Raw genomic sequence first — 21,731 nt, 5'->3', positions numbered from 1 at the left:
AAAAACAAACGCAAGTCTCTGCACAATCATTAGTCATTAGATGATTAGATGATTAAAATTTTAAAGAGCGTATTAAAATAGGTATGCAGCAAAATTCACATACCCATAAATAAGCAATAAACATCTCTGGCATTCATAGGCAGTTTCAGCATGCATAAAACTAATACATAATTTTAGAAAAAAAAAAATATATGAGAAATAATTATAAGTTTACAGCCTTCTTCACTCATCACCCATCAACCGTCACATGCGATTGATTGACTCAGGGACAGCCATACCAATCCTCAAGATTGCTACAGCCACCAGGCGGCCTGCACCACCAAGTAAGCATTATCCCATGGCTAGAGTGAACTAGTGCCTTTCATTGTTTTGGAGTAGCCAAGTCCATTGAAACAAGTCAACAAGTCCCCCACCCTGAAATGGCGGCCAGCATACAGCAGCATATGGACAAATGTTGAGAGATTTTCCAATATTCCACAAAATTCCCCTCTTGCATTGCCCAATTCCAGCACATGGACAAACCTTTAGAGACTTCCCAATACTCCAAAATGTTCCTCCTTCATCATTAATGGATAGACCAGGATCAGGTTTCAGTCAAATTCCACCACCTGGATGCATCCCGTCATAAATAGCCACAACAAAGCAAGAAGCAGGAAAGATTGAAATCCCCTAGCCTCTCCATGCCTATAAAAAGATATGAATACATCCGAGAGCAAGGTAAGAATTAGAATGTCAAGAATTGGATGAATTCCAAAATAGGGCAAGGTGAAATTCAAGATGAGTTTAGCAACAACCGCATCTATAGCATTATGAAAGGTACCAAAGCACTGAGTCATATTCTTACCCATTCAATGACACCAGATAATCTAATTCTGCACAGCATAGTATTGAGGAGCAAGTTCAGGTAGCCACAAGAAATCGATTCTAGTTATGTTGCGAATGTAACAATGATTAGTTTGCACTAGTTCATTGAAAATTATACACTCTGGCTTTGTCCGGAATAACACAGAAGAAGGATGGATCCGCACCGACTGACCACTTGCCAATGCCCTGTCATTTGATTACATATACATTTGAAGTTTTCATTATGCAAGGAAACAGGGAAGCATTTCCACACACAAGCACACCCATATATCTAACATGAGCAACAATTTAGAGAGGTTAGAGGAATATCTTTTCTACAAAGATCATTTGTGAAAAGGTTGTAAACAGAAGTGGAACCATGAAGCACCAGCCAAATTGAATCATAGAACTTTTTAAGGTGAATTCATACCTGTATGTGCCCTCAGGTTGCTTCAAAGCGGCATTGAGGAAGAAGGAAGCAGCAAGGCATCTGCGAAACTGAAGCATGTCATCTCCACAAGAAGCAACACAAAGACCCATTTGTTCAGCATGTCGTCGAATTTGACTGCAACAAGGGACAGAATAAACTTAAGAATGCATATCTAGAAGAATGACTGTGTATTAGATGCTAAGAATCACATGAAGGTGACATAGAAAACCCTCCTAAGAGGATCTTTTCATGTGTGAGATCAACAGGTCAGAAATGTAGGGCTATCTAGTCCTTGATACACAAGCATATCCCTCTTTTCACAAAGACAACAGAATAGAATAAATACAATAAAACACTATAACTTAAAACACATAAATGATTGAATATATCTAGCTAACCTGTGAATGTCACGAGCATGCCTCAGAGACCGACTATTGATGAAATTTTCTTTGCACCACTTTCTCAATTTTTTTTCAGTCTTTTCTTTATCATTTCCCTGCTTGATCTTCTCTACAAACTCATCAGAGGCCCGGTATACATTAATCAAGGTAATATGGTCCCCCTCTGGACTTGAAAAGCATTTCATCGCAGTTCTCGCCTGGCCAACAATGGAAAAAATAATTATAAAAGCATTTTTCAATCAAATAAAATATTTCAATAAAAATAACAGAAAAATAATAATAATAATAATAATAATAATAATAATAATAATAATAATAATAACAATAATAAGAGGTATTAGCATAAGAAAATAAACTATGAAGTCTAAATTAATCATTTCATAACATGAACAAGTCAACAAGGTGAAGGAGCTCCAACAGTCCTCTTGACCATAGGATGATAAAAACCCAGGAGAAGCTAACCATTAACAAAATCAACAGTAAGTGATTTTAAAAATTGCCAACATAGTTCAAGGTTCTAAAATCTAAACACCTAGTAGTTGCCAAAACCCATGGTCCTAATACAGAAATATATCCTATCCAATCCACTCATAATAGCACCAGCCCTTTCTTTGCCCTTTTTGCAATTCCATCAAATCTAATTGCTCTATGGCCTTGGCTAAATCAATTATCAACAAAGTGTCTTAATGCAGATAAAACCCCAATAGAGTACCTACTTGTATTTATTGTGTCAAACTTATGATAAGCATAACAATAACACATTGCTACTCAGAATGCACATACCTCTTCTAACTTCTCACGAGGGGTATAAAAAATAGATTCCACTGAGAGCATTGCCACAGCTATCAACATTTCTTCCAAACAGTTGAACTGACTAGCTAGGATGAGAGCTTTGGAATAAACAGGGTCTAAAGGCAGACGAGCCATTTGATGCCCAATAGGATCTGACAGCTTAGAATCATCTGTTATAGCACCTAGCAAGAACAACTGCTCCAATGATTTGACAATAGCCATCCTGTTAAATGCATAAAAATTTCAGGAAGTGATAAATTTCTTTAATTGATGTTATAGTGCAAATTCTACAACATTAGAACAGGTTCAATGGAGAAAAATCAGAATAGCCAATTGCTCCCAGGAAGAGAATAAAGCGGACAGCTGCAAAAAGAAGTCAACAAATAACTACTCTCTCTGACCCAAGTAAAATATAACAAAAGAAAACAGAACGTAGATTGATAAAACTACAAATCCATGAAGAGTAGGGATATATAAATCCATATATGGTTTACACATGGACCAACTAACATATGTTGGTACCAGAGGTGCACCTTGCTTGATAACATAGTTTTAGTTGACAAGACCACAGTATGGGTGATAGCAAGTTTCAATTATCATGCAAAGCCTCCAAATAAAAATGTTCTAACACAAGTATACCATATGCAATGAAGATTCACCAGAATAAAGTTTATGTTTACCAGCTTACCACTGGAAAAATCCAACCCAGTGCAGAAAGCTGCTCAAATCCAACCCAATCAGCAAGAGGTCAGGTTCAGAATAGATATCTGGTACCAATCTACCCAACTATCATTTTCAATTTAATTCTGACTTCTTAAAATTTTAAGTTCATTCTTAAATGCCTTTTAGACTTCTAATTCAACTAAGAAGATGCAATGGTTTCAAGTAGACCTCCTAAAGATGGTTGGCTTCAGGTTGGGGGATCATAAAGGCCCATATTTGGTTTGAATGTCAAAAGACATGAATCAAGACAGCAAGAAAAGTCACGATGAAATAGTCAAACATTATTAAAAAGCAACAAAACTGGCCAGATATTGACAACCCAACCAAAATAGTCCGGCTTAGAGCTTGGTTGAGTTAAAATAACAATGGCTCATCAATAAACATGCACTTGCATGCATGCATGTAAAGTTGCTGGAAAATTTTAACCTTGATGGTTTTTCCAAGAAGTCGAACCCAATAATATCATCCACACCTAAAGCCTTAAGCTGCAAAATGACATTTGAGAGGTTGCAACGCTTGATCTCTGGCTCTGTAGAATCTGCAAGTTGTCCAAATTCACTCTCTGGGTAGAGCCGAAAGCACTTCCCAGGTCTTTCACGCCCTGCACGTCCACTGCAATGAGAAAACTTCAATAGCCATCCCAGGGTATTGATCACATGCATTCTTTTAAAGATGTATCCAAGACAAAATTGGATCATAACCATGGTTGAATTGGTATACTATCAACAGAATGTGAAGCTTAAATCTCATTACCATCATTATTATCACCACACACACAACAGTGGAAACATACGAACTTATGTTTTTTTCAGCGGTTTAAGAAAAGTGAAGCTTAAATCTTACAATCTACATAATAAATAAACAAATAGCTACTCAAATACTTAGCAAACAAAGATAACTATATTTCAAAAGCTAAGCGTGCACTGGTAGTAAAGTTTGTCGCTCTCAAGTACCTGTTCATAAGGAATATGTGCATAGTGAATTTGTTAGTTAACTAAGAAAGAAGTAATTTCCTAGTAACTGAAAATTTGCATGAATCATCTAGAGCATCCCAAAATCAACTCAAACAATTGAGATCCATTTATGTTAAATTTTCCCACATAGATATTCCCCATGACAGATTTGAGTCTGCCTACCTCCTTTGAAGAGCCTGTGCTTTTGACGTTTTAACAATATCCAATGACTCAATCCCCGTATGTGCATTGTAAGTGCGCGCTTTCACCACTCCAGGATCTATAACATACTTGATTCCAGGAATTGTAACCGATGTCTCAGCAATATTTGTTGCCAATATTACCTAAAAAAAATAATTGAGCCAAATCAACTGCAAGCAATACTTGGATGCATGAGAACTTTTTAGAATAATGCATTAACAGGACGATATGACTCTGAAAATGTAAAGTACATGCAGAAATTTTGCCTATCCTATTAAAAGTTTTAAGCTTTCAAACATCAACCACAGAAGGGACCATTAGAGAAAAGGGGAGAATATGATTTTTCTTTTCTTTTTGAAGAGTTCTTTTTAAAGAAAAGGAAAACAGGGGAAATGATAAAAAGCAATATAAACAAAACAAAGTATCATAAAATTCTTTTACTAAAAACTAAAAGCATCTGCAAACATGCAACACTTTCAGAATTAACAACCCTAAATATGGCATAAGAATGGTGCAAGCTATCTAGGCAACTTTAAGTTGATGCTCACATAGGGTTGAATATGGTGTACACACAAATTTCTTTTCAAGAAAAATTTTGTAGTCAAATAGAATTTTATTAATCTAAAAATGATGTGAGTGCAATCTCTATCATGTCCTCTACTTATCAAAATAAAATAAAATATCTATCATGTCCTCTAATTCTTCCTTTCATGCTTGTCAATTGAGGGCTTGAAAATGTTTGATCTCAAACGAAGAGTTTGTTAAAGATTTGATATCACAAGAGCTTACCTTAGGCCTTAACTTGATGTGGTTTGAGTCTTGATTTGACTTGGGCTTTGACTAAATCTCCTCAAATATTATGTTTAATATTTGAATAATATTTTGAAAGGTTAAGATTAGTTAAATATGGTATTCCAAATCTCCCTAAATATTAACTTTTAATTAGGGAATAATATTTCTCAAATATTAAAAAACAATTCAAATATGGTATTTCTAGTCCATATAAATAAGGCTCACTCCAAAGCTCTCAAGACAATTTAGAAGACAAGCTACAATTTAGAAGATAATCAAGAAGGCAGAAGTTGGAGTGAAACTCTTCAAAGGAGATTAAAGTTTCTTCAAATATTCAAAGAAGACTTCAAATCATCTTCGAATTTTCAAAGTTTCTTCAAAGAAAGTTAATTTATTTTTTTAAGAAATTAAGAATTAAGGTTCTTTGAATATATTGCTCATTTTTGGCGCTTTTCAATATTTGCCAATAAAAAAAACAATTTAATTTTTTAAAAGTGCCTTCGAATGATCAAGATCTTCAAAGCTTTCAAGTTTCAAGCTTCAAAATCCAAATCTACAAAAAGACCTATTCAATTTGAGATCAAACTGTTATTCAAGTCATTTTTTTTGCCCAAGCCACGCAAAGGTCCAAACTATGCCAATGCTCAACTCACCTAAGACCAAAATCACACCAAGACCCAAGTCAAGCTAAGGCCTAAGTTAAGTCAACGCCCAAATCATGCTAAGACCTAAGTCAAGAAAAAGCCTAAGTCACGCCAACGCTCAAGTCAAGCCAAAACCTAGATCAACTCAATACTTGAATCACATCGAGTCAAGGTCTAAATTGTGACATCAAATCTTCAACAAAACTTTTCATTCGAGATCAAGGTTGTTTAGATCCTCAATTGACAATTACAAAAGGAAGAATCAAAGGACATAATAGATATTGTATCCACATCATTCTTTAAATCAATAAAATTTCAATTTGACTCCAAAATTTTTCTTAAAAAGAAATTTGTGTGTTCATGGAGCAAGCTATCTTTTTCATGTCCCTCCCAAAAGGTGGAACTCTTGGTGTACTCAGATGGAAAAGTAAAGCTCATGCAGAAGCTTCAGGCACGGGTGGGTTCGCAAAAGAGAGAGGGAAAGAATAAAAGTGGGGCTACTATGGAGCTGCTATGCCAAGCTAATCTGCTAGAATAGGAGAGAGAGCTATTTGGCACAGTGAAGACATACATAGCTGAATTAGTTGCCCAAATCTCGCACGAGCTACAGATCAATAGCTCAGTTAGGGGATAAGTCAGACATGCTTGGTAATGCTAACAAAATGCTTTACTGGACTTCATCATGATGTGATGTTGTTTAATTACTCTGAAGGAAAAAAATTCCAAAAATCCATTGTTATTTCACAAAACATGTTGGTAAACTTTCCATTTTAATATGAAATCAAACCAGTTTCTGCAGCAGTTTTTGAGGTCAATTGAGCTCTCCTGTATGAGACTGCCTGAGCAAAAACCCAGTTCCATCAAGGGATGTTAGAATGAGAAATTAAGGCTTCCATTTTAACAAGTTGATATGCAAAATCCAGAAAGCAAACAACCAAATTTTCCCTTACTTTCAAAGAAGAAAAACTTATGCATCCAATCAAGCAGAGATTAAGTCAACTATAATTTCTGAAAATCTCCAGCTCATAAACCTTATGAAAGATAGATCGCCTGCATGATCATACTACCTTACGGAACCCAGCTGGAGCTGGCATGAAAGCTTTCATTTGCTGTTCTGAGGGGAGAGATGAGAATATGGGAACAGTTAGAAGCTTTTGACTTCCTTCAGGTAATTGCCGAAGTCGCTCTTGCACAAGTCTCTCAACAGATTCAATCTCTTCTTGCCCAGTCAAAAATACAAGTATATCACCAGGGCCCTCCTCCAAATGAATCTAAAAAAATAGAAGATAAAAACACACGAAGAATGATAAGAATAAACTTCAAATATAAAGAGCAAGCAAATGAGGCTTAAGGACGGATAAAAATGCATTCCACAGTAGTAGAGTATACTTGGTTCAGGTCAAGCTAAGGAAAAGATTTGTTCCTGAAAACCCACAACACCATCTAGAAATAGAACTGAAGAAGCTAGACTAAGTGATATGTATCACAGTAAAGAACACAAAAATATTGAGTGAATGACAAACTACCATGTGAAAATATCATAGATAGACATTCACAAAAACACATAACAAGCACATTATAAAACTAATTGGCAAATAGAAATGAAACAAGTCACTGGTGTAAGCTCAGATTGAAAAACATGAAACTTGCAATGACATGTTGAGATGATGAAAAGAGCTACTGGAGAAGAGCACTGGTCAACAACCTGAAATATAGTAATTAAGGCTGCATCTACATAATCTGGCTCAGCATGATGGGTATAAAAAATATCCACAGGAAACTGTCGCCCTTGAATGTATACAGATCTTGCACCACCAAAGTACTCAGAGAAACCCCGTGCATCCAAGCTGGCAGACATTATGATCAACTTCAAGGAAGGGAATTTTACACCTTGGCAGCTCTTGAGAATACTGGCACAGTTAGCATCATTTTCTCTCTTCAACAGTTTGCCATAGTTTGCCTCCGTATTTTCAATATTAAGACATTTATTGATAGATCTTGACCTTGCATTTTGTACATTTTTCAATAAGCCCAACAACACATCAGTGTGAATGGTTCTCTCATGAGCTTCATCAACAATGATAACTGAATACCTAGAGAGAAATGGATCCAGTAATGCTTCCCTGAAAGTGTATCAAGTTTCACATCAGTTTCTACTCAATAATAGCTCCACGAAGAAGCTTCAAAATTAAAACAAATAAATCTTGTTTTTTTTTTTTTTCTGATTGGAACAAATAAACCTTGTTCTAACTACACTATTTTTAATGTTTTGAACCCCTTTAACTACCTTTACAACACAAATCCAGCTTTACCCTGATATCATGGAGTGTCTTCAGTCCCTGCCACTTTCTCTTTGTCTCGTACCTATACACAAATCCAGCTCATTGTATTTATCCACAATGAGCTGTATTTTCTTCCCAAGCCCATAATTTTAAGCTACCACCATTTTTACAAAATAAATAAATAACAAGGATGTTTTGGTATACATATTCAAAGGTCCTAACATCTCTTTCATCAATACAAACATATATCTTAATATTTTGTGATTCTAGATGCATCTGGATCCCAATGATGCTCGAGACCTTTATTCATTCAATGAAGGAATTTCAAATAAAGACCATACATGAACAAGGTAGTCCACGCACAAGTTTGTTCAACATGACTAGATAATGAACATTTAGAAAAAAAATTGTTGCAAACCAACATATCCCAAACAAAGTCGTGTGAAATTTTTACCTTAGTAGCAATCCATCTGTCATATACTTGATCCTCGTTGAACTAGAAGTAACATCCTCAAATCTTATGGAATATCCAACCTTTTGACCCAACTCAACACCACACTCTTCAGCTACCCGTTTTGCAACAGTGACAGCTGCAACGCGTCTGGGTTGAGTGATCCCAATGATTTTTCCATCATGACAAAATCCACCATGGAGTAGAAACTGAGGTAACTCTGCATAAATATTATTACAACAAAAGCTTTAGAGAGAAATAACAGCTACTAGAATCCAATTTTGTACCAGAAAAAATAAGATAAGAAGGAATAATACAAAAAAGAATACAGCACAGACAGCATCAGCAACATTTATTTCTTGTTTCATATTTATAGAAAGCAGAAACATCATAATAATAAAAGAAAGGTTACTCTGTTAGATGAAGTATGAATATAAATAAACATTTGAGAGCTTTAATTAAGCCATTCTACTATTGCTGCAAAGTATGGAGCCATATCTCATATTCTGAAGAGGATATAAAGAAGATGAAAGACAAAAAATATGCCATGTTCCTCAGGCATAAGTATTTCTAAGAAATGGCCTGAACAAACCAGCCATCATAGGTCAAACCTATTTTTATAGCTCCTAGACATATTGAGGTTGCATTGAAGTATAAAACAAAGACAGTTTCATGCAAATTATTAAACAAGGGATCAAGACAAGAGGAGCAAGAAAAGAGAGATATTGCCCATGATCATAACAATGCAATAACCATTTGCTTGCACAGTAGAGAATATGCCAAGCCCACTACCAACAGTATGGTGCATAACAAAACCATAACACCATAAAATCCTATTCAGAGATGTTCAGTTATTTGGAAGAAACCAATTTTGATTACCATAATACAAGATATAAAAACTTACGTGTTGTTTTTCCGCTTCCAGTTTCACCAACAATTATCAGTGTGTCATTCTTTTGGACTTCCTCCACAAGTCGTTTCTCAACTAAGGAAATCAAAATAAAAAAAATATAATTACAAGTGAACCTTTTGAGAAACAATATTGAATAATAAAATTTCAAACTGAAAAAATATAGGATTTATTTGTTCTTTTTTCTGATAATAGTTCTATAATTTGACAAAAGGCCGGAAAACATCTCCCTTTTTATTCTTGCAACCAACAGTATGTGCCCACTGCAATACCTAACAGATTAGAATTGATATAATCACGATGACATAAAACCTCATCTTACAGCAAAGAGCCATGGGCACATACTTTTCTTGATTTCATATTCCATTGAAATAAATAAAGCCTATGCCACTTTTGATGAAGAAACACCCCTATTGTCCTAGTTCAATACAAGTTCCTAAAATTTTCTTTGGTTTCCAGTATCCCTCCCACAAAACGCACAAAATGCATTACAAAGTGTCCTTTCAATTTTGATGATTACATAATATCCATTCACAGCTCACCAACCACACAAAAATGCAAGCTTAATGGAAGCAAAAGAACAACTGCTAAAGACTAAAAAACATTTACATGTCTGAATTATTGCAAAGCAGAAGCATCCATCCAACACCATATCTAACTCAACAAGATCCCCCAGACAATATCCAAGTACCTTTTAACCTTGTTATCCAATGAGCATTATTTTTCTTTTGCTTTTTATTTTCTCTACATATCATTTATAAAAGCATGGCATTATTGATCATTCTTTTTTTTTTTTTTTTTTTGATAGGAAAATAAGAATTGTATTAAAAGAAACAAAGTATACACGTCGTATACGAAGAAAAAATGACAAAAAGGTGCGAAGACACAAAAACCCACTACCGCACCCTAACGTGATCCTATCCAATCCACAAAGTCTAACAATGATAAAGATCCGCCCTCAATGTACAATCTAACTCAATCCCAAAATAGATACAAAAAAGAATTTTTAATTGTTTGATCCGTGGTTTCAAAGTTGTCAAAAGCCCTCCAATTTCTCTCTCGTCATAAAGCCCAAAACATACACAACGGGGGAGCTTTCCAAGCCTTCTTCCTCTTTTTACCCACAAAGGACCCGTGCTAACTCAAAAGGACCTCTCTAACTAAACAACTCAACACCCACTGAAAGCCAAAAAGTGCAAAGATCAACTACCATAACAAACGAGCTTTCAAACAATGGATGAGAATATGGTCACTAGTTTCTTCTTCTTCCTTACACAAGTAACATCTATTAGGAATCCTCCAACCCCTCTTTTTGAGTTGATGCAGAGTCAAAATCTTGGCCCAAGTTGCTTCCCAAGCAAAAAAGCTAATTCTCGGGACCACCCAAGAATTCCAAACAATACCATGGGGGAACAGTTCCACTTTTCTATTGGCCAAGGAGGAGTAGAAGGACTTAACAAAGAAAGCACCATCCTTCACAAGCAACCATACCATGGCATCATCGGTCTCCACAAACGAGGGGTGTGCTGACAATCTCCCCAAGAACTTGCACCTTCTCTAGCTCCCAATCATGCAGTTGCCTCGTAAACCTAGGACTCCAACCACCATCCTCCCAAAGGTCACTCACCTAAGCATTATTGATCATTCATACCAAAAACTTCCATTCAAACACCAAAGCAAAATAAAAAATAAAAAATCTTACTAACTCAAATAAAAGAAAATAATAAAACACAAGAAACTTGGTAGAAGATAGCAAGAAGACATCAATCATTGTGATTAATATAATTAAACACCAATTTCTTGATAGATTGAACTATACAAAAGAGTGCCAAAAAAAAAGGTAGTATATGAGCATTATCTGCAATAGGAAACAAATAAATGAAGCCAATATAAGTTACATAACACATGCAACAATCTCAATTAATACCTGAAGCTATTGGAAGAGCCTTTCTCTGTTGTTCAAGCCTTTGCTTCCTGTATTACAATCCAAATCAAATGATCCAAAGTTTGGATGATAAGGGGAAAAAAATAAGGAAAAGAAAATAAACCAAAGTGTCAAAAGTTCAAAGCTTCTTATTATTTGTCAACCTAGAAAACAAAAACTCCCACAAAACAAACACAATAATCCAAAGATATGGTTAACTAAATTGAGGAGGTTAAAATTCAAAACTAAAATTTTCCTTCTTTCCTAAACTAGGAATAGAAAATTTTATAATTATTACTATTATTACAATTATTATTAGTAGCAGTATTAGTATTGTTAGCATTATTATTATTATAGGACGAGAATAACTAGAGAAAGGTAAAAAAAAAAATTTGTAAGACAAGAATAGCTAGGGAAAAGGAAAAAATATATGTAACCTCCATTAAGATTGAAAAGAAAATATAATCACCCTCAAACCATATGAATATCAAGGTTTGGCACCTGAGAAAACAAAAAAACCCCTCTCAACTAAAGGATACAACTACATAGTTTAATTGAGCCGAATTGACTCAAATATAAATGCTCTTCCTTCATTTTCTTTTGGTTGGTTTTGTATGCCAAAAAGCATGTGAGAATATGCAGAAATCATAGTGTGAAGTGACAAGTTTTAGGTTTTCTTCACAACCACAGACCAACCTTGCAAATGAGACAACTCCTGCATCACTGAAAAGAATCTTGAGATTAAGTCTATGGGTGGTCAGTGTGGAATTACTGCATCCACCATGAGCCATTGAAGATAGCATTAAGCTTTTCTTACAGAGCAACTCAAAAACAATCAACTTTGTGAAACCTTGATATCTAAAATTTTGTTTGGTTCATGGAATGCTGAATTAGGAAAGATTATCCACCTCAGCTTTCTAGATCACGCACTAAGGTGGCGTTTATTTTTTATCTGAAATCTGAATAGACCTTAATTTGAACTTAAATCTGAATAAAGGTTGAATTCTTTTAAATTTTAAGTTGTTTGTCTTTATTAAAGTCTGAGCCAATGTTGTTAATTATAGAGCCAATGTTTTTTATATATATATATATAGATAAAACCACATTCATTAAAAAATAAAAGCGCCACTAGGACACACCAAAATACACGGTACGTATACAAATAGCACAAAAAACAAAAAAAAAAAAGCCCCAACAACAACACCCTCACTAAAAAAGAACCTAACCACTCAACAAAATCAAGTAAAGATATAGAATTTGTCCCTATGTACTGCTTTACCCAAGTAAACAAAATTCTAAGAAAGACCATATTCAAAAAATGAGTTGAATGCTCCTCGTTATCAAACACCCGAAGATTCCTTTCCTTTGAAACCATCCAAAAAATATATAAAGGAGCTACTCTTCAAACCTTTTTATGTTTTTTTCCCACAAACGAACCATGCCTAAACGAGCCTCCTTAAAGGTAGCAGCTTGCATCCAATGGATACCAAAAAGATTAAACAACAACTGTCAAAGGATCCTAACCAGTGAACAGTGGAGGAGGATGTGATCTATGGATTTTTCCCCTTCTTTGCAAAGAAAACATCCATTGACCAAACACCACCCTCTTTTTTGAAGCTAATCTAAAGTCAAAACCTTACCCCAAGAAGCCTCCCACACAAAAAAGTTTAACAATGGAGGGGACCCACAAATTCCAAGCAACCTACTTTGGAAATGAAACCACACCCCTGGTTCCAAAGCAACATATAAAAGAACTTAACAAAGAACTTATATTGTACAAGTTCATCAACACCATCTTGTCTTCCCCCACACTACCAACTACCTTTCCTTGCAACCTTACAAATAAATCCTCAACTTCACCACTTCCCAATCATTCAAAGGTCTTGAGAAACAAGGATTCTAATGACCTTTTTCCCCTGTCTGTACATGAAGATCCACCACCCATGCCTTTTTTAAAACATCTATAGCATATAAAGAAAGGAAGAAAACACACAATGGTTCATCCCCAAACCATTTATCCGTCCAAAATTTCACCCTCCTCCCATTACCCACCACAAAAGAAAAACTACCCAAGAAAGTGTTTTGTTCTATCCTAATAGATTTTCAAAGCCTAACTCCATATCCATATCTAACTTTATGGGACCACCACTCACCCTTCCCCTCCCCCCATATTTGTCACTAATTACTTGTGTCCAAAAGGTCCCTCTTTCAGTTGCACACTTCCAATTCCATTTGCACAAAAGCGCCTTGTTTAAAAAAGAAAAACGCCTAATCTCTAACCCCCCCCCCCCCCCCCCCCCCAAACTCCACTGCTCTTCTCTAAACACATTATGGACCACTTCACAAGATGTAATTTTTCTTCAACCATCCACCTCTCCATAAGAACTCCCTCTAATTTTCTCCAACCTCAATCTAATTGTCCCCAAAATTCAGAATAAAGATAGAAAATAAATGGGAAGGCTAGATAAAGTGTTCTTGATCAAAGTAAGTCTCCCCCCTTTAGAGTTGAATTGCATTTTCCACAAAGAGAGTCTTTTACAAAACCTCACTTGCATCGCATCCCAATGTTATCAAGTCCTAAAGTTCTTTTTTAGCTATAAATTAAAAAAAAAAAAAATCATTCAATACAAGATCAACTCCACTATAAACTGCTACTCTTTCACAGTTCTCTCTAATCCTCTGATCAGCACTAAAAGTCCAAGAAAAAGCCTCAATTCCACTATTTCCCACCACCTTAGTGATAAGAATGATACATGTTTTTTTTTTTTTTTCCATATGGCAGATTACCAATCATAATAATTCATGTTTTTTTTTCATATGGTTGATAGGAACATGAAAACAAACAAACAAATTAAGGATTCATTTTCCTTTCCATTAAGGCATTTTGTAGGAACAAACAAAAGGAAACCCGAATTTAATTTCTCTCACAGCACCATATTAAAGCTACCCTACTCATTAAAGCAATTAATTTTACTTCATTCAGCTGCAAAAAATAAATAAATATTAAAAAAAATCCAAATAATTGAAATTTTATTTTGTCTGCATCATGAAATTTCCAAGGAAACAAGCAGGAAAACACATAAGGGAGAGTATAGAGAAGATTACCGGTCCCCCTGACAATAGGGCAAATCCCTAATTTTGGGCTTCTTCTTGTCAGCTTTATCCACCAGAGGCCAGTGCATTTCATTCACTGGAATATTATTATTATTATTGGTCATTTTTTCTGTTCAGCTTCACTCGCAGTTCTCTCTCATCATTGTTTGTGGAGAGAGTTGTAAGGATGGGTGACCAGGAAACCAGCTGAGATCGTCACTATGTTTTGTTGATTTGAATGGAACTTTGACTGGAGGTCAGTGATGGTGTGGGAGCAGCAGTGGTAGTGAGCAGCAGGCACTGGAGCGAAGGTACAACTGTTTGGCAGTGGAAGAAATTTAGTTTGTGAAAGAAAAAGTGAATTTCCAATTTCAAAATTGTTTTTTTTTTTTAACTTTAATTATAGAAATATTTAATCAAAAATGTAAAAATAATCCTCCTCTTAGAAATTAATTTCATTAGTTAAAAAAAAGGAGATTTATTTACTCGCCTTTGATCCTTTTGTAATTTTTTTTTTCAAAATAAAAGGGCATGTGAAATTACATCACTATCCTTTTTTTCTTCATAGGCAAAATTACATCACTATCCTATTCTAACCATCCCTTCCATCTTCCCCTTCATGTCCTACATCTTTTTCTCTTCTACATTTTTTTTCTCATTCTCCTAACCCCAATGTCATTGGAAAAAATGAAATGAAATAGTAAAAGATGAGAATTGGAGCATGACCTGATGGCCATGGTGCTCCCTTTTTGTTTTCTTTTTTCTTTTTTCCTTGTCATAAATTTGAAAAGGAAGATGCAAATAAGGTTTGAAAGGCAATAAAATGAGATTTTTAAAAGGAAAGAAATTGAAGGGAGAAAGTGGAAGCAATTAGGTTTAGGATTCGAGCGGATTGAGTTGAAGGTAGAAGAAGATTGTAAAAATACAACCTCAATTTGACAAAATACCTTTGTATTTATTTTTCAAAAAGTGTTTTATTATATTATAGTATAAAAAGTTTGTAGAGTCTTTTTATCAAAAAACTCAAAAAGTGAGGATTATTTTTTCCACTTAAAGATTACTACATCCTCTCTAAATCAAAGAACCCTTAATCATACATTTTAATAATAAAATTTTTGAAGCATTTTCTAATCTATATCAATGCTACATGTAAGAGTACAAGATTTGTGGACTTTTTCCCAAAAGTACTCATATTTTTTCACTTATTTCCCCTCCATTTCACATCTTTATTATTTAACAGAAATATCTTAAATGCTAAAGCATTCAAAGGGAAACCCTAACCCTCAGTTTGGTTTCTAAGAAAACAGAGGGAAAACAACAGTTTCATTCCCATTTTATCTCTCAACTTTTCCTTCCAGAAAAAGAAAAAAGAAAAAACCCCTCGTCAGTGATTTGAAGTAAAGTGGCTTTTTCTTGTAATACTGAATCATTGTTGGCAAAAAAAAATTTTGTCTTTTGATAGGCAAAAAAGGGACATGTATAAAAAGCTCCTTAGAGAAAGCGAAGCAAGTACACATGAAGTATACAATCAAAGCCCAGTATAGGCGGAAAGGTAAGGAGCAAAAAAACCTTTTCTTTACTAGGAACTCAACCAATCTACAAAATCTAACATAAATAGCATGTGGTCCTCTATATACGCCCTAGCCCAATTCGCAAAGCTCTTTTGTTCCTTCCCTTCCAAATAGTCCACCACAAGCGCAAGTCCTCCATACTTTCTTCCATTTCTTACCATAAAAGAGTCATGTCAACCCAACAGATTCCCTCTAACCGAGGAATGCAAAACCCACTCCACTCCAAAAAGGGAGTAAATCAAATTCCACAACATTCTTGCTTTGGAGCAAAAAAAAAGAAAGTGATTTGTAGTTTCCTCCTCTATTTTGCACAAATAACATCTATTTAGCAGATTCCAACCCTTCCTTTTAAGCTAATCAAGAGTTAGAATTCTGCCTCAAGATGAGGCAATCAAAGTCAATCTTTGCTAAAGCCCAAGTCCTCCACACAATACTAAAGAGAAAAGGATCTCTAGGTCCTCTAGAAAAGGAGCAATAAAGGGATCTAATTGAGAACCTGTCATTCTTAGTTTCATTCCTACTCAGATTGTCCTCCACATTCTTTTTAACTACCAAACTTTGTAATTTCCAAAACAAAATTTCCACTTCACTCATCTCTTACTTATCAAAAAAAAAAATCCACTTCACTCAGCTCTCAAACATTAAACTGTCTTGAAAAACAATTGCTCCAGCTGCCCCATCCCTGTCTTCCTCCCAAGCCTTAGCCACCCATCCATCTTTGTTGACTGCACAAGAGAATACATTTAGGAATGTTTCTTCCAAAGTTTGGTTTTCACATCACAAGTTTTTCCAAAATTTAATCATTTTCCCATTTCCAACTAAAAAACGAGATCTACTTCTTATACCTTCCCATTCATTTTTTATGGCCTTCCACATCCCAACTCCATAACCTTCTCTCACTTCTCCCAAACACCACCCCCCCTTCCTCTACTCCAAACTTTCCTGTTATGATTTGTTTCCATAAGGGCTCCCTTTTGTAGTAAATCTCCAACTCCACTTTTCAAGCAAAGCTTTGCTTAAAACAACAAGGTTACGAATTCCTAGGCCCCCCTCCTTCTTGCTGGTTTTCTTCTCTAGTGCACCACCTCCCCATAAAATCTCTTTGGCGAAAATTTTTACGTTTTTCATATTTTCTCTGTATCTAAACTAAACTATTTTAACACCAAGAAACATTCCTAAATAGAAAAGCGCGTTAGATAAATCTCAGTCTGCAATCCGAACTGGCAATAGTTCCACGGCTGTTCAAAGAAAAACCGTAGAATTCAAAACCTCCAGCAATAGTATTCCCAACATGTAAAGCACCGAGTGAAATCTGACTCAAAATGAAGAAATAAATAAAGACCACATTTTGATTGTTATGTTATCTTGCTCACTTTATTTGCTACCAAAAAACCAAAACAAACCAAAAAAAATTCGTATGGATAGGTAAGGTGCAATCTTCTTTATTCTCGAGCCCTAGATCGTAAAATGATTACGATTTACGATTTAAAACTGTATTTAATTTTCTCATTATTTTCTCAGCATCCAAACGATGGTTTGTAACGTAGAAGTCCATTGGGATAGGGATTGGAACATTACCTTGAACTCAGAAGCCGATGGAGACGCAACTTTTGGAGAACGACGATTGAATGTTTTTTTGTGAACACAGACAGAATGCTTCGTGTAAACGGAAACGGAATACCTTGAACCCGGGGATCGACTCAACAGCAGCCTTTGGAGGAAGACTGGACGCTCTTGTGTAAACAGAGAGATTGGGGGCTACGTGAATTCACTGTTCAGTCAAGAGATAGTGGGCTGAGCCTGGATCAGCCCATTGAATTATTAGGCTGAAATGGGCTGATCTCTACTATAAGCCCATAAATCTCGCACGCGATGTTTGAGAGCTCACTGTTGAAGATCTTAAACCACTTAAAAATCAATAGGAATTTAACTTATCACTTTCAGCAAAATATAAACAATGAATTATAAATCTTTGTCTCATTTTTATAGTTTCTTAAAAGATTTCTATTGTTGAATTTTTTTATAATAAAAAATTTAAATTATTTTCAATTAAAACATTTTATTATTAATTATTTCATAAATCAAAATTGTAAAATAAATAAATAAATAAATAAATAAATAAATATATATATATATATATATATATATATATATATATTAGAAAAGAACCTTCCCTCCTGCAATCTCCGTACACGTGGAGGGAAATCAAAACATTAAAGCCCAAAGACTCACCTATAAAAAGGGCTTCAAGGCTTCTTCCCGAGGCAGAGTGGGGAAGAGTTGAGAAGAGCAAGAGAGTTCGGCGAGTAAACAAAAATTTTCAGATTCAAAAATTTGTGTTATTATGTTTAAATTTCTGCGATAAATTAGACAGTATTCGACATTAAATATTTCTGTTTTTATACTTGAAGATCATTAGACAAATTTAATTATTACGTGCTTAAATTAATTGTTGCGTACATGAACTGTTGTATGTCTTGGGTGTAAATAAATTATTTTCAATTAAAACATTTTATTATTAATTATTTCATAAATCAAAATTGTAAAATAAATAAATAAATAAATATATATATATATATATTGATATATTTCTTTTTAAAAAAATTCAACTTTTAAATTTCATATTTATTTTTTATAAAATAAATATTTTCATTTTATCATTAATTCCTTCCTACAATAAAATTAAAATTCTAAATAAGAACTTCTTTTAATTAATTTATAAGAATTATATTAAATCCAAATATATTTTTAATTGATGTATATGTAATTGAATTTCTTTTAGAATAAAATCCTTTATTTTTAGAAAAATAAATTTCTAAATGTCAAATTTATATTTTATAAAATAAATATTTTTATTGTCAAATTTATATTTTTATCATTAAAAGAAAAAGAAAATTATGATCAAGAAAATTTTTATTATTGTTATTAACTATCTATGAAATATTTTTAGCATGAGGTTAAATTTATATTTAATCATAAATCTACATATAATTCATTTAATATTTTTAATCAAAATGAAAAAATATAGTAATAAAAAATAGAGAATTGAGGAGAGACATTTTAATTCTTTTAATTAAAGCTTGAACCCCACTTTTAAAATAAAGTCTTTTCTATATAAAATAAATTAAAATTATAAATAAAATCTTTATTGTTCAATAGGATATATTTCCGGTTTTCTATTTTTAGTATTAAAAACATATTTAAAACTTACGTTCAAAAATAATGATTTTAAAATTATTTTAAAAAATTGAGATATTAAATCATATGCGGTCAAGTCTTCAATACAATACTCTCACAAGAAAGATAGGTCCAGGGATTGAAAAATCGGGAAATATCGCCGATATTTCGGTGAAAAATCAGATATCGGGCGCCCTCGATACGCCACCGATTATCGATTCCCGGGAATATCGACAAAAAATCGGGAATATCGCCGATATATCGGTGAAATATCGGTGATTCACCGATAAATCGGATATAAATCGCGATTGGGGGCACTTGCGGATCAATCGGAGGAAAATTTTTAAAAATCGCCGAAAATATCGCCGATATTTCGGTATTTTTACTGATTTTTCGGGAAATTTCCCGATATTTCCTACCAGTCCGGCCCGCGCACAGGTCCAATTTCTTAAAAAAAAAAACAAAAAAACGTAAAATGCTATTTGGTAATCTGATCGTGATTTGCAGGCAAAGGTTGTGTTTTTCAGCCTGGCTCAAAAATCGTGGATTTAGGGTTCGTGAAATTTAAATCCAATGGCAGAACAGCAAAGAGACCCCTAAAACAAATCCAGAAAACACAGAGAGCAAAAGAAAAGCAATTTTTTTGGTTTTCTTTGGGGGTTTTGAATGGATTTTCTCGGAAATCAAACGAGGATGAATTTTCCCGGAAATCGAATGGGGGATGGATTTTCTTGGGAATCAAACGGGGGTTGCAAAAAAAAATAATAATAATAACATGATTAGATTAGTACCTGCGAGGATTGAGAGTGGCAGAGGAAAATAGGGCTTTTTTAGGGATTCTCTCGTTGGAGCCTTGGAGGACAACTTCAGAAAAGGGCTTCTTGATGCCCGACTGAGAGAAGTGGGTGCCCTTTTGATTTTTAGATTTAGTAGAGATAAAAAAAAAAAAAAAAACAATAAATCACGAGAACAATTTTCCACTCTCTATATAAATAATTATTAATTATCAACCATTATTTTGATTATTAAATAAATTAATATTAATAAAAAAAAGTTGTTACTATGTATTTTTAATAAAATTTAAAAAATTAAATATCAAATAAAATATTTTATATAAATTAATTTAATTTTTCATTTAAAATATAATAAAATATGTTTTAATAAAAGCATTTTAAAATAAATATTATCTTCAACAAGATGAGCTTTCTCCATCTAATAATATAATGAAACAACATCGATCTCTTCTTTATAATACTAAGGACTATTACAATCTCATATGTATTATATTTATGTATAAATTATTTTTATTCAATAAAATCAAATATTTCTTAACTCAATTGTAACTTTATATATTTTCAAAATTCATATTTATTATTTTTAAAATTCAAATATCGAATCTACTGATATATCTCTATTTACGATATTTTTCTTCTTAATTATATATATGTCAATTACACTTATAAGATAACTTTAAAATGTGTATTCTTACTTATTTTATCATTTTTTGAAGTTTTTTCAAGCATTCCTATGAATTTTAAATAATTTTCACTCCACCGATATTCGTGAAAAAATATCCACCGATATTTCTGATATATCCGTAAAATCGAAGTACCGATATATCCGTAAAAACCAATATTTCAATCCTTTGATAAGTCCCGGTGAAAACCTACTTCTTCATTCTTTTAGACCATGGAAAGCATAATAATTTTAAATTGAGAGGAAAATGATTTTAAAAAATTAAGGTATCAAATAAATTTTAATACTTATTTAAAATTTACACATAAAATGAATTTTTAATTCCCATTCTTTTCTTACCAAAAAGTAACTATTTGAAAACTTTTAAAATATATATTTTCAAATGATTAAAAATAATTGTTATATTTATATTCATATAAAATAAAAAACGTAATATTTTGTTTTTATAATTTTAACCTAGCACGTGAATTTATATTATTAAATTAATCGCTTCACTTAAACAATATACTTTTATCTCTTTAAGGTATTATGAAATATTTTAAATTTTTAAATAATGTCATACATGATGTAAATTAATAAAAATAAATCATTTTCGGATTTCAATCGTTTTCATTATTAAGTGGTGAAGTTAATATTAAACACTTTTCACTTCTACTAATTCAACATTTACAATTTAGTATCAACGATTTTTTATGATTATTTTTTAGCTTTATTACATACTACTTAATTCAAATTCAACATAATTTCACTTTGTTTTTTTATTTTTATTTTTAAAATTTAGATGTCATATATTGATTAATCTATCAAGTTTATTTGATAAAACTTAATACTTATTATTTAATAACTTAAATTGATTTTAAATTAAATTATACTTTAAGTTATTCATTTAAAACTTATTATTTAATTTTTATTTTATATATTAAGATTGTTTGATAAAATTAATTTAAAACTTATTTTAAAATATCAAATTAACATATTTATTTTCATAAATTATAATTAGGGTAAAGGAGGTTAAGTAACAAAAGAGGTCGTAGAATAATAAAAGAAATCATAGAGGTAATTTGAACA

At 33.2% G+C, this 21,731-nt stretch overlaps 1 protein-coding gene across 3 annotated transcripts; it reads right to left on the bottom strand.

The window, feature by feature from the left end:
* Nucleotides 1-106: 106 nt before the first annotated feature.
* On the bottom strand, nt 107-20,019 carry LOC117926914 (pre-mRNA-splicing factor ATP-dependent RNA helicase DEAH10). Of its 3 annotated transcripts, none has more exons than XM_034846352.1 (14): nt 19,979-20,019; nt 17,589-17,897; nt 14,452-14,756; nt 9,417-9,497; nt 8,516-8,732; nt 7,485-7,902; nt 6,847-7,050; nt 4,326-4,486; nt 3,616-3,801; nt 2,458-2,689; nt 1,672-1,871; nt 1,274-1,408; nt 845-1,050; nt 107-684 (listed from the first exon to the last, which is right to left on the bottom strand). In XM_034846352.1, the coding sequence occupies exons 3-13, from the start codon at nt 14,531-14,533 to the stop codon at nt 867-869; spliced, it is 2,100 nt and encodes a 699-aa protein (XP_034702243.1). In that variant the 5' UTR covers nt 14,534-14,756; nt 17,589-17,897; nt 19,979-20,019; the 3' UTR covers nt 107-684; nt 845-866. The 3 variants fall into 3 exon arrangements, with proteins under 3 accessions (XP_034702243.1, XP_034702320.1, XP_034702166.1); XM_034846429.1 differs by lacking the exon at nt 19,979-20,019 and adding an exon at nt 18,243-18,317; XM_034846275.1 differs by lacking the exons at nt 17,589-17,897; nt 19,979-20,019 and adding an exon at nt 11,350-11,396 and having other exon boundaries at nt 14,452-14,533.
* Nucleotides 20,020-21,731: the final 1,712 nt, after the last annotated feature.

Source organism: Vitis riparia, chromosome 1 (genome assembly GCF_004353265.1).
Source record: "Vitis riparia cultivar Riparia Gloire de Montpellier isolate 1030 chromosome 1, EGFV_Vit.rip_1.0, whole genome shotgun sequence".
NCBI classification, from domain to species: domain Eukaryota; kingdom Viridiplantae; phylum Streptophyta; class Magnoliopsida; order Vitales; family Vitaceae; genus Vitis; species Vitis riparia.
Note: the sequence above shows the minus strand (reverse complement) of the source record. Positions and strands in the feature narration are given on the sequence as shown.